This window comes from Dromiciops gliroides, chromosome 5 (assembly GCF_019393635.1).
Source record: "Dromiciops gliroides isolate mDroGli1 chromosome 5, mDroGli1.pri, whole genome shotgun sequence".
NCBI classification, from domain to species: Eukaryota; Metazoa; Chordata; class Mammalia; order Microbiotheria; family Microbiotheriidae; genus Dromiciops; species Dromiciops gliroides.
This window is the reverse complement of record NC_057865.1, coordinates 291,325,380-291,338,095: the sequence shown is the minus strand read 5'-3', so window position 1 is coordinate 291,338,095 and position 12,716 is coordinate 291,325,380. Positions and strand designations below refer to the sequence as shown.

At 41.5% G+C, this 12,716-nt stretch overlaps 1 protein-coding gene across 1 annotated transcript in view; it reads left to right on the top strand.

Annotated features, from left to right (window-relative positions):
* The first annotated feature begins 489 nt into the window (after positions 1-489).
* Positions 490-12,716, top strand: part of ENTHD1 (ENTH domain containing 1) — a 114,612-nt gene continuing 102,385 nt past the window's right edge. Inside the window, exon 1 of the mRNA XM_043965142.1 lies at positions 490-992. Coding sequence (XP_043821077.1) covers positions 644-992 — 349 coding nt within the window. The 5' untranslated portion in view covers positions 490-643. The remainder of the gene's footprint in view (positions 993-12,716) is intronic.

Here is a 12,716-nt window from a genome sequence, read left to right as displayed (position 1 = left end):
AATTGTTCTAGGTATTTCTATAAGGGCAAAATGTCTTCAGCACAAATTGTCAGCTGTTTTTTATTCTATTCTTTGTCCATTTGATGCAGTATTTAATAGTCCTCTTACTTTTGGTATAGTCACCCTACTTCCATCCATGAAGGTTGGTTGACCCTACCTATAGGCACATTCAGGACTGGAGAGACTTCCTGTGTTCTGTTAAATAGCAAACATATACCCAGTCCTCATCCTCATTTTGGCTGAGGCAGCTAAGTGACTGAATTAGAAACTAAATTTGGATTTCTCATGCTGGCTGAATCTTCTAGAATTTTTTTTTTTTTTTTGTGGGGCAATGCTAGTAAGTGTCAAGTGTCTGAGGTCAAATTTGAACTCAGGTCCTCCTGAATCCAGGGTCAGTGCTTTATCCACTGTGCCACCTCGCTGCCCCCTAGAAATAAATTTTTTTAACTGTATAAATAACATTTTCTATTCTTCTCTTTGCAGGAACTTGATATCTTAGCAAGATGAAAACTGATAAGTTGTTTTTGGGGGCAACAAAACAGGAACTCCATTAGCTGTCAACAGCTCTGTACAGCAAGCATACTGCTCCCCCCTCCATTTGCTTCCTCCCCCTTCCCTTTCCCCTGCCGATCTGGTCTCATCCATGGCACTCAGGAGGCAAGTGAAAAACTTTGTGAAAAATTACTCAGAGGCACAAGTTAAAGTCCGGGAAGCAACTTCGAATGACCCTTGGGGTCCTTCAAGTTCTCTGATGTTAGATATCAGTGACTTGACCTTCAATACAGTTTCTCTCTCAGAAATTATGAGTATGCTGTGGCAGAGACTCAATGACCATGGAAAGAATTGGCGCCATGTATACAAGTCCCTCACACTCATGGATTACCTGATCAAGAATGGATCCAAGAAAGTCATTCAGCTTTGCCGAGAGGGCTTCTTTAACATTCAGACATTAAAAGATTTTCGTCACATAGATGAAGCTGGAAAAGACCAAGGTAACAGTTAAAGTTGGTAGGACCTACTAACAACAGTTATAAGGGTTTTGGCGGAATAAGTTGAACGAAGAACTGAGGGAAAATGGCTGCTTAGGATATCTTTCTTCTATGAGAGATAGGGTTACCACTTGAAATATTTGTGCCAAGTCCTTAACAGATCAATGGTTTTTCTTCAAAAGGAGATATAGGAGGAGGCAATTATGTTTCTGGTGCTTAGACAGAATAAATGGAGTCCAAAGAAAATGACTAGGACAGGAGCCACAGTGAGGAAGGAGTGCCTGTAGGGAGCACACAGATTGTTTTTGACGTAATAAAATAACCCTGCACAGGATGGAAATTTTCTAGCACTTCCTATATCAGAAAGCTAATTTGGTAACAAAAGGGAGGTGGTGTTTCCATGGGCTCTAGAGAGTTTCCAGATGAAAGTAAGAGCTCTATGCATGACTAAGAATGCCAGGTTATAAGAAAACAAATGACAAAGAGGGAAGGTCTGGAAAGACCTTCTGCACAGCATGCTGACAGGGTGCCACAACACAGAAAGAACCCAATGCTTACAGGGACAAGGCTGTGACCTAGAGTCCAGAGATAAGGGCTGTCTATAGTGATGACGCTGAGCCCTTGCTGTCAGTCTGTGCTCTCTTTGGAGTTATGAGAGAAAGGTTCTATCACAGCTGGTGTAACAAGAGCACACGTGTATATAGTACACGAAGGTGTACTAAAAAGCTCTTTTCTCACAACAGTCATGTGAACGAATATCATCCCCATTTAACAGATAAAGAAACAGACTCTCAGAGAACTTAAGTGATTTTCCCAGGGTCACACAGTCAGTAAGTGTCAGAGTCAAGGCCTAGACTCTATGGTGTTAGTGTTGAGAATTTTTTTAAAAGTCCTAATTATTTGGTAATTTATAATCTTTATATGACTTATATACAAAGTTAATATTAGCCAGGATTTATTAACCAGAACTTCCTATTTCCTGACCATACAGAATAATTGTTTACTGAAATCCTGTCCTGGATCATTTAAAATATAGTAAAACTTGTTTTGATCATTCCTGGACATTTGCTCAACCTCTGCATTCAAATTCAGCAGTGTTAGCTAATAGTCCCCAAAGTCACTGGTTTTGCAGTTAAAGTTTTTGTGAATAAAAAGTTTTCATTTTTCAATTTCTTGAAAAACAATATAAGTAGGTAATTATCACAACTCAAATGCCATCTTGATTGAATGTCACACTAGAACAAGATTAGAAAAAAATTATTTCTCAGTGCAATAAACAAATCATTTATAGACAAGTAATTTTATATTATAGCATTCAAGGAAAAAAAAAACAACAAGCAAAGTGTCTGGATCTAAGCAACATCCAGGAGTTGCCTACAAAGGAAATAGCAACTGAGCTATTCAATAACAGTGGACATAATGCAATCCACAGGGAGGAGATTGTAAGAATTTGGAATATAGACCAGCACTTTGATTTGTATTTATGGAAGAAAAGGCTTGCTGAAGCTCTTTCATAATACTTCTGCATCCTGAGAGTCACATACACAAAGATGACCATTAGGGACCTAGCTTAGCAAGATAGGCAAAAGAATAGGGTCATCTTGAGGCATTTCCTTCTAGATCATCATTTTCATTCTGGTACAGACTGGTTATGACTGGGATTCAGCTGACGATGAGTGTCACCTCTTCCTCTGAGAAGGAAATGTACGGTTTCTGCTTTTATGAGGCACCATGGACACTTTTCTAGCAGGAGACATGCAAAGCTGGTTATTAATTGACATCTTATTGTCAGCTTAACTAAGTGGCCAAGAACTGAAGGAAGCCATTGTGACTGAACATTCCCGTCTGTCCTGTGTTTCTTGTAGATCCTGGGTGAGGCTTAACGATAGGAAGACTGAAGAAAGCCTACATTGTTGATACTTGTGCTATGCTTTGTAAGCCACAAAATGCCAAGGCAGTGGTACCCACAGGGACTACTGGGGTGACTTCCAGATAAATGAATAAAACGAAGGCAATTTTCCCACCCCAAGGGGGGAAGACTTAGGTCAAAGAAAGAATAGGAATTCTGTAAAAGGATCTCAAACATCCTTGTTGCTGTTCGAGCACCCGTTTTGTATTGTTCTAGTGGATGTAATGGGAAGCCCTACAAAGAACTGACACTGCCCCTTCCTTGAGTATAATAATGAGGTTAATGGGGAGACCGTCCTGGGCCTGGGTCTCTGGTGCCATAGGGAACTTCCAGATGAAGAAGTGTCTGGTTTTCTATGTGTACTCCTTTCTGAGCATGTATACACGTGTGTGTGTCTAGATTTGCATTATAAATATCTAGGTAAGCATGCTGTATATACCTGTACAGTACAGATGATTCCTTCAAAAGGATGTGAACATTCTTAGCTTTGGGGAACACAAAAGCGAACACAGGTAGGTATGTGCTACCACTTCATTAGCCTCTGTAAATATTTTCATGTATTAACATCCACAGCCACAAATGAACAGGCTAGGCAACATGGTGCTAGGCAAAGAACAGTGGGTGTGAAGTCTGAAGATATGGGTTCAAATTCTGACTTAGCTACATTTTACATGTGTGACTAGAGACTTCTTATCTCTGGGCCTCAGTTTCCTCATCTCTAAAATGGGTGGGCTGGACTAGGTGGCCTGTAGGGACCTTCCCTTCTCTAAATTTATGATGCCACAACCCATGATCCTGTGGACTGAAATGTGAATCCTTTACAGATCATTCATCAACATTTTGCTATTGATGCACACTGATACCCATCGTTGAAACATATGGGAGGATATAAAAATGATGGGTGTAGATTATACTTATTTGTGTCAAGGAAATCTGGGAAGTGGTACAATTTGTTACTACGTTTTAGAGGAAGGAAGGCGCGCGTGTGTGTGTGTGTGTGTGTGTGTGTGTGTGTGTGTGTGTGTGTGTGTGTGTGTGTGTGTTAGGAGAAGAGAGTTGGAATGCCTTCCAAACATGTGAATTGTTCTGCGTGTGTGCTTAGGCACATGAGAGGGTTGGGCAGAAGTGGGAGACCAAGGGAGCATTGCTTGACTAGAGTGGAAGATATGAGCCAGGAAAAAGGACATGGAGAAGCTAGCTGGTGGGAAGGCCATGGAGTGCCTTGGGTCAGCATTTTTCACAAAAAAAGTTATTGATGGAGATTTGAGGAGAGGAATACACGTGATCAAAATGGCCCTTGATTTGGGTGCTATTTCAGAAGAGAAGTGGCAGAAGGTGAGGACCACAGTGATGAGACAGTTATGATCATCTGAGTCAGTTGTGACCTGAGTTTTCACTTGGATAAAGACCATTGCAGAGAGAACGGAAAAGAATGGATTTATAGGCAATGAAATGGTGTGATGTGGCCTTCCGAAGAACTAACATGACCTTGAACTTCGCTAAAGGGGACAGATGGGGAGGAGAGAGGAGATAGTCCTACTGTCCAATGCTCTAATTAGACTTCCTCCAGGGCCTTGTCTTCAGTTCTGGGCACCATGGTTGAAGGCCCCGCAGACGTTCAACCTCAAGGAGAGAAGACTCAGGAGGCCATGCCAGCTGCCTTCAAGTGTTTGGAGAGTTATCTGTGAAGGAGGGATTAGATCTGTTCTGTTTGATCCCAGAGAAAAGAACCAGGAAGAATGGAGGGAAGTGGGCAGCCAGCTCAGGTTAGGCTTTGGGATGGCCCAAAGTGGAGTGGGCTGTACCAAGAGGCGGCGGGTTACTGCTCCTTGGAGGTCTTTGGGTAGAGGCTGGATGGCCACCTGTCGGTTATAGGAGAGCGGATATTCCTTTTGTGAGTGAGTTGGATTAAATGACCACGGAAATCTGTTCAGTCGTTAACTTCTGTGATTCTGTGAGTCTTATTGGACTAACCTGCTGCTATTCTGGCCACTGCTCTGTGTGCCAATAGTGATTACCAACTGGGAGCTTCCTTCAGTTGTCTTAGGAATGTCTACCCAGCACAGAGCCTACCATGGCACCTACCATAGGCCCTGCACCTGGCTAGTGCTCAGTGAATGCACAGTTGGATGGAATCCTTGACTTCTCACTCTCTGGCTCTTTTTCTTCATTGTCTTTGGTATCATTTCACACTGCCAGTCCCAGGGCACGTTACTTGTCCCCCAAAGAGCTGGTTGTGTCTACGATTAACACAACACTTCTCTCCAAATCCTCAGAGATGAGCAGATAAACAAATAGCTCATCCAGTTGTTGACATTGTTTCCCCCCTCATCTTCCTCTCATGTATCCCAAGTTTATATTGCTACAACTGCACAAGAGAAATGGAAACTTTAGGAGGCCAGAGCAGAGATGGAGAAACTGCCTTTTTTCTGTGACATTATAGAATTAGTAGAAAATATCTTAAATACAGGGGTGGCACAAAGCAGGGATGAGCATAGTGCAGTGGAAAGAATACTAGATTCGGGGCCAGAGAACCTAGATTTCAACCTTTGCTCTGCCACTTACTGCTGTATGGTTACTTGCAAGTTAACTTAAGCTCTCTGGAACTCAAGTCTCCTAATCTGTAAAATAAGAGGCCTGGAATAGGTGGCCTCTAAGATAGCTTCTGGCTCTTGATCTCTGCTTATATGATCCTGGGGTTGGAAAAAGAAAGGGATTGGGCAGAATTTGAGAGGTTGCTGGGGAAAACCTGGTGGGAATTTGTGACTAAGACAGGGAAAAGGACAGGGAAAGAGAAGATGAGAAAAAAGGGAGGGGAATAACTATGGTAGAGTACTTTAGGCTATATTCATACATACTTGATGCAGTTAATACAAATAGTTTTATGCTTGTATATTTTTAGCAGATTTATAGCAATAGCCTTTCTTTTAATGAAATGATGAACCATTTAGATGTCAGAATTGATGGTTGAATAAATTTCTTTCCATTTTCCTGCTAAGAAATTTTCTTTCTTAGGAAGATTTAAGTAATTGATCCTTTAAAAACATTTTAAGAGCATTTCATTGTAATATTAGAATGAATTTAATTAAAATTGCCTAAAAATACCTGTTAAGCCCCAAACCCCATTTATGTCACCAAAACGATCTCATTCTTAATTAGAACTAGGGCTATTTGCATAGTATATAGTATTTTTCATTGAGTCAATTTAAATTCTAAGAAATGAATGTGTGGATTATGACTTTAGATATAAAGTTTATTCTCAAGGAATTAATTCACAAAATCATGGTCAATTTTGGTGAAATGGATCATTATTATCATTTTTAGCAATAATACTAGTTAATTGAAAGGAAAGCAGGAAAAAAAAGCATATTTCAAGAAGCCAAAGTTTAAATATGCTTCGTAATTAGAATTTGTACATTGGTAGATGACACCACTGGTATCTTGACTTTGAAAATTTACCCCCATGTAGTCAAACTGGTCAGGATTTGGGGGTGCCTACTTCCAGAGTCCCCAAAACTTCCAGATTTTCTACCCTTGTACCTTTTTTACTCTCAGTATTTTTATTTTGTGACATTTTAAATTCAGCATACATTGCTACTAATAATACTTTGGGTATTATCGTGAGTATACTGAGTATTATGATTAGTATTTTCTCACAGAGGGCTTTGTAAATTTTAAGGCATTACATAAATGTGAATTATTATTATTATTATGACGATGATTATTCATGCAGAAAATGAGATGACTAAGACAGTCAATTTATGTTTGTATCCAGGGCTGGTCTTGTGATTAAGCACAGTTGGTGGCTACTTATCTTTTGTAATTTAAAGGGCTCAAGAAAGGTAGTCTTGCTCCCCCTCAATAAACTTGTCTTTACCAGTAAAGAAAGGCCACCAATTTATGACAAAATTCAACAGATTTTCAGCAAGCAGAAAATCATTTAATAATAGAAATCCATGCCCACCACCCACCTAGGAATGTCTTTCCTACCTGGCCAGGCCTATCCAAATTCTCTGCAGCTTTCAAAGCCCACATGAGAAGTCATCTCCTCCATGGAACCTTTGCTAATTCCTCTACTTAAAAATTAATTCTCCTTCCTATATTCTCCTAGTCTGTTATCAGTACCTCTCATCACATAGCACTTATCACATATTGCCTTATGTTCTCGTTGTACTTAGCAGAGGAGCTTTGCCATTTTCTGAAAGCAGCTCAGTCCCCTCTCCTATTCCTGTTTAATTCAAGGTTCATCTCTGACCATTTATTCTGCCTGTCCGTACATACGTATGCACATGGGCAGCTAGGTGGCGCAATGGATAAAATGCCACGTCTGGAGTCAGAAAGACTCATCTTCCCGACTTCAAATCTGGCCTCAGACACATACTAGCTGTGTGACTCTGAGCAAATCACTAAACCCTGCTTACCTCAGTTTCCTTATTTGTAAAATAAGCTAGAGAAAGAAATGGCAAACTACTCCAGGGTCTTTGCCAAGAAAACCCCCAATGAGGTCATGAAGCATTGGACATGACTGAAAACAAATGAACAATAATAAAAATATATACATGCACACATACATTTATGCATCTATACACAAGCATCCACATAGAGATGTATACGGTCACACAGACATGTTGTCCTCTCACCTTCTACTTGGGCGTTAGGTGTTCTTTGTCCACATAGTTTTCCCCACTATGGATTGTTAGGCCATAAAGTGTTACAGAGTGTTTATAGATCTTTTCCATGAGACTATAATGTTCCAGGGCTTGCTGGAACAGATGTGAGGTCCTGGATAAATGAGAATATTTGGGAGACCTTCCCAAATAGTCAGTTATTGTCCAACTTGAACTCTGTGCTGGATCTCTGCTATCAATGAGGGGAACACCATCGCAGAGCCTGTGTCTCCCTGTTCATTAGGATCAAAGGGCTTGTTGAATAAGATGATTTCTGTGATATCTCCCAAGGAATATTGGATACCTATATATACCTATATATGGATGGGAGACACCTTGTTGGACAAGAAAAGCTTTTAAGATGGCGTGTGGCTCAGCAGAATCAAAAACTCTTCAACACGAGGGCCTTATCCAATGTGCTAGTAGACGTACTACTGGGAGAACTGACCCTTACTAATCTTGACATTCTCTCTATAAATGAAACCAGAGGGAAGAAAGAAGTCATGAGACTTTGTTAGTGGCGTTTTGTTTGTTCCAGGAATGATTTACCACCAACATTCTTCTAGTGTTTTGGGACTCATGAATCTAGAGCTGGAAGGGGAATTGGAGGTCATCCAGCACAACTCCTTCATTTTAGAGATGAGGAAACTGAGGCCACACCAAGAGATGAAGTAGTTTGGTTAAGGTCACACCGATAGCAAATGCAGGTAGCAGATGTGGCATTTGAACGCAGGTCCTCTGACTCCAGAAGAAATTAAAATTGAGTGCCACACAGGGCCACAGAGAGATGAGTGATGAGTCTGAACACGCAGAAATATAACAAATGATTAATCTTGAAAATCAGGAGTAAAGGATGTCATTGGTCATATGTGTGAATGAAATAGTAGATGGGCTGGTCATATGGTGAGAACCAAGGATAATAGGCAGCCTGAATGTTCAACTGGTGTCCTTGAGGTTTTAGGAGAGATCAAGGATGGGCCAATGAACTAACTTGTGGCTAACTTATTGGAGGATGTGCATTATGGGGAGACATGGGAAGGCAGTGATTTATATCATTGGAAGAAACATCAGGATCTATGAGGTGACAAATCCATTTGAGAATATTTGATAAGCTTTTTCTTTTTTTTATATGGGGCAATGAGGGTTAAGTGACTTGCCCAAGGTCATAAGCCAGTAAGTGTCAAGTGTCTGAGGCTGGATTTGAACTCAGATCTTCCTGAATCCAGGGCCAATGCTTTATCCTAGGGACACCTAGCTGTCCCTGTAAGCCTTTTCTTGACTACTAGAACACAACCTCTGTGAAAGCAGAGACCATGTATTTATTCACTTTGTCACTTCATGAGCTCCTCTATGTCCTTGGCTGGATCCAGGTCACACCCACTCCCACAGGACTCTGTCTTCGCTCTTCTCTTCTTAAACTATTTTACTTGGCGATCTTCTCTGCTCCCATGGATTCAATGATCATCTCTCCATGGATGATTCTCAAATCTGCTTATCCAGCCCTAACTTCTCTACTGACCTCTAGTCTCATGTCTTTAGCTGCCTGTTAAACATCTCAAACTGGATGTCCCATTGTTATCCTAAAATCAAAAATGTCCAAAACAGAACTCTACGTTTCCTTTCCAAAGCCTCCCTCCTTCCTAACTGCCCTATTAGGGTGGAGGATTCCACCCCCTTGCCAGTCATCCAGGCTTCCAATTTGAGTGTCATCCTTGACTTCTCTCTCTCAGATCCCATATTCAATCTATTGCCAAATCTTGGCAGTCTTAGATATAGCCCCTCTCTAGTCTGACACTGGCTGTCCCCATGCCCAGAATGCTTTCTGGCCTCTCTTCTATGGCTTCTGTTGCTTCTTTCAAGTGCCAGCTAAAGTCCCACCTTCTACAAGAAATCTTTCCTGATTTCCCTGAATTCTGGTGCCTTCCCTTTGTTGATCATTTCTACTTCATCCTGTAAATAGCTTGTTTTTCCATAGTTGTTTGCAGGTCATCTGATCCATTAACTGTGAGCTCCAGGAGGGCAGGCACTGCTTTTTGCCTTTCTCTGTATCCCAGCACTTAGTATAGTGTCTAGCACATGGTAGGTTCTTTCTTTCTTTCTTTCTTTCTTTCTTTCTTTCTTTCTTTCTTTCTTTCTTTCTTTCTTTCTTTCTTTCTTCCTTCCTTCCTTCCTTCCTTCCTTCCTTCCTTCCTTCCTTCCTTCCTTCCTTCCTTCCTTCCTTCCTTCCTTCCTTCCTTCCTTCCTTCCTTCCTTCCTTCCTTCCTTTCTTTCTTTCTTTCTTTCTTTCTTTCTTTCTTTCTTTCTTTCTTTCTTTCTTTCTTTCTTTCTTTTTGGCAGGGCAATGAGGATTAAGTGACTTGCCCAGGGTCACACAGCTAGTAAGTGTCAAGTGTCTGAGGCTGGATTTGAACTCAGGTCCTCCTGAATCCAGGGCCAGTGCTTTATCCACTGCACCACCTAGCTGCCTCTCATGGTAGGTTCTTAATAGATGTTTATTGACCAACTGCTTACTATGGGGCCGTATAAGTTGAATGAGCGCTGAACAAATAGTTGTTGGATTAGTGAATCCCAGACTTAATTCATAATTCAATGCATAATTAAATTATGCATTCAGTATATTTTAGTTCTTTGATGGATCTGTTATTTAATCCACTAGTACAGATTGTAATTTATCTATGCCTTCTCATCATGCAGGAATCATGCACTTTCCATAAATGTTCCATAGCAGTTCTATGCAATGCACTGGCGGCTTTCTTCTGTTTCTACCCAGCTGCCAAAATCATCTTCTGAAAGCATGGGTCTGATCACACTACTACTCTTCTCAAGAATCTTCAATTACTCCCTGTTACCTCCAGGATACAATACAAATTCAACTCGGCCCATAAGGACCTTCACAATCTGACTTCAGTCTAACTTTCTAAACTTCATATTCCCTGTCACACGATCTATGTTCCAGCCAAACTGGATTACTTTCTGTGCCTTAAAATCTGCATGTTTTTCTTCAGTCCATCCACTGTGCCTAGAATGTACTCCTTCCTGCCATCTTCTTAGAACTTCCAGCTTCCTTTAAGGCTCAGCTAATATATTGTGATATACAGGAAGTCCTCTCAGCCTCCCTGTATCTTAGTGTCCTCTCTCTCCTCAATTATTTTGTGTTTTTTATCTCTTGATTTCTGTGTATCCCACAGAGTGTAAACTCCATGAAGGCAGGGATTGTTTTTCATTTCTCTTTTCAGTTTCTTGTACCTAGCAGACACTTTTGTTTTTGGTTGGGGCAATAAGGGTTAAGTGACTTGCCCAGGGTCACACAGCTAGTAAGTGTCAAGTGTTTGAGTCCAGATTTGAACTCAGGTCCTCCTGAATTCAGGGCCAGTGCTTTATCCACTGCGCCACCTAGCTGCCCTAGCAGATACTTTTTAAGTGCGTTTGAATCGAATGCATCACATTGTAAACTAGACATGACCATTGGGGGAGCTCAGGTTCTGTCAGGCTCTCCCAAACTGGAAATGTTCAGAGGGTCATACTGATAAGAGACTGGGTCAGCTGTTGGAAGCTTGACTGAGCTCAGTCTGGAGAAGGCTGGCGGCTGCTGGTGGAGGCGGTGGGGACTCATTGAGAAGATAAAAGTCTTATGACTCCATTAAAACTTTCCATGAGAAATGCAGCAGAGATAATGGTTATATTCATTGTAAATAATCATAACTACTCACATTATTTATCCCTTTGTGCATTACAAAGTACTTTCTTCTTTTAAGACAGGTAGGTGGTACCATGGATAGAGCACGGGACTTGGAGTCAGGTCAGAGACTCTCTAGCTGTATGACCCTTGACAAGTCACTTTACCCCTCTGTGCCTGTTTCCTCAACTGTCAAATGAGGATAATAATAGACTCTACCTCAGAGGGTTGTTGTGAGGATCAAAGGAGTTAAGTAAAGTGATTTGCAAACTTTAAGTGCTATAGAAATGTTCACTCATCATTATTCTCAATATTTCCTCATAACAACTCTGTGAGGCGGACAGTATAAGGATAATTATCTTTATTTGGCAGATGAGGAAATTGAGGTTCACAAAGATTAAGGGACTCGCACACAGCTAGAACTGTAGGACTAGGGATTATAACTCAGGATTTCCCACTGAAGTAAAGTCAACAAACATTAAGCACATACTGTGTGCCAGGCACTGTGCTAAGCTCTGGGGATATACAGAGAAAGAAAAAAAAAAAACCAGTCCCTGCCCTCAAGGAGCTCATATTCTAATCAGGGAGACAACAGGCAAGTGACTAAGTACAAACAAGATCTAGGCGGGATAAACTGGAAACAGTTCCAGAGGGAAGACACTAGGATTAAGGAGGATGGGGAAAGGCTTCTTGCACAAGATGGCGCTCCAGCTGTGACCTGAAGCGATGAGGTAGAGAGGAGGAGGGAGAAAGTTCTCGGCTTTGGGCTCAGCCAATGAAAGTGCCGAAGGTCAGGAGGTTGGGTGTCCTCTTCAAGGAGGCCAGTGTCATGGGATCACAGAGTATGTTTAGGTGAGTGAGAGGTAGCAAGGGGCTGGTTTATGAAAGGCTTTAAAAGTCCAATAGAGGATTTCTATTTGATCTTGCCGAGAATAGGGAGCTACTGGAGTTTAGTGAATAGTGGGGGTAACATAGTCATCAGTTTGACAGCTGAGTGGAGGATGGTTTGGAGTGACCAGTGAGACCAACCAGCAGGCCACTGCAGTGGTCCAAGTGTGAGGTGATGAAGAGCTGTGTCAGAGGAGAGAAAGGAGTGCCTAGAGATTTTATGAAGGATCAAAATGACAGGATTTGGCAGAAGATTGATTGGACGGGGGTGTGGGTGAGAGCAAGGAGTTGAGGGTGAATGTGAGCCCCCTCCAGAGTAACAGAGAAGTTAGGAAGATAATGAGTTCAGTTTTGGACATGCTGAGTTTAAGATGTTGTCTGTGGGAGTATAATTTGAGATGTCTAAAAGGCGGTGGAGACGTGAGACTGAAGGTTGGGAGACAGGTTATTGTTGGATAAGTAGATGTTAGAATCATCTGCATAGAAGTGATCATTGAATCCATGGAGCTGATGTGACCACCAGGCAAAATAGTATAGAGGGGAAAGGGAAGAGGGCTCAGGCTGAACCCTTGGGGAACACTCACAGT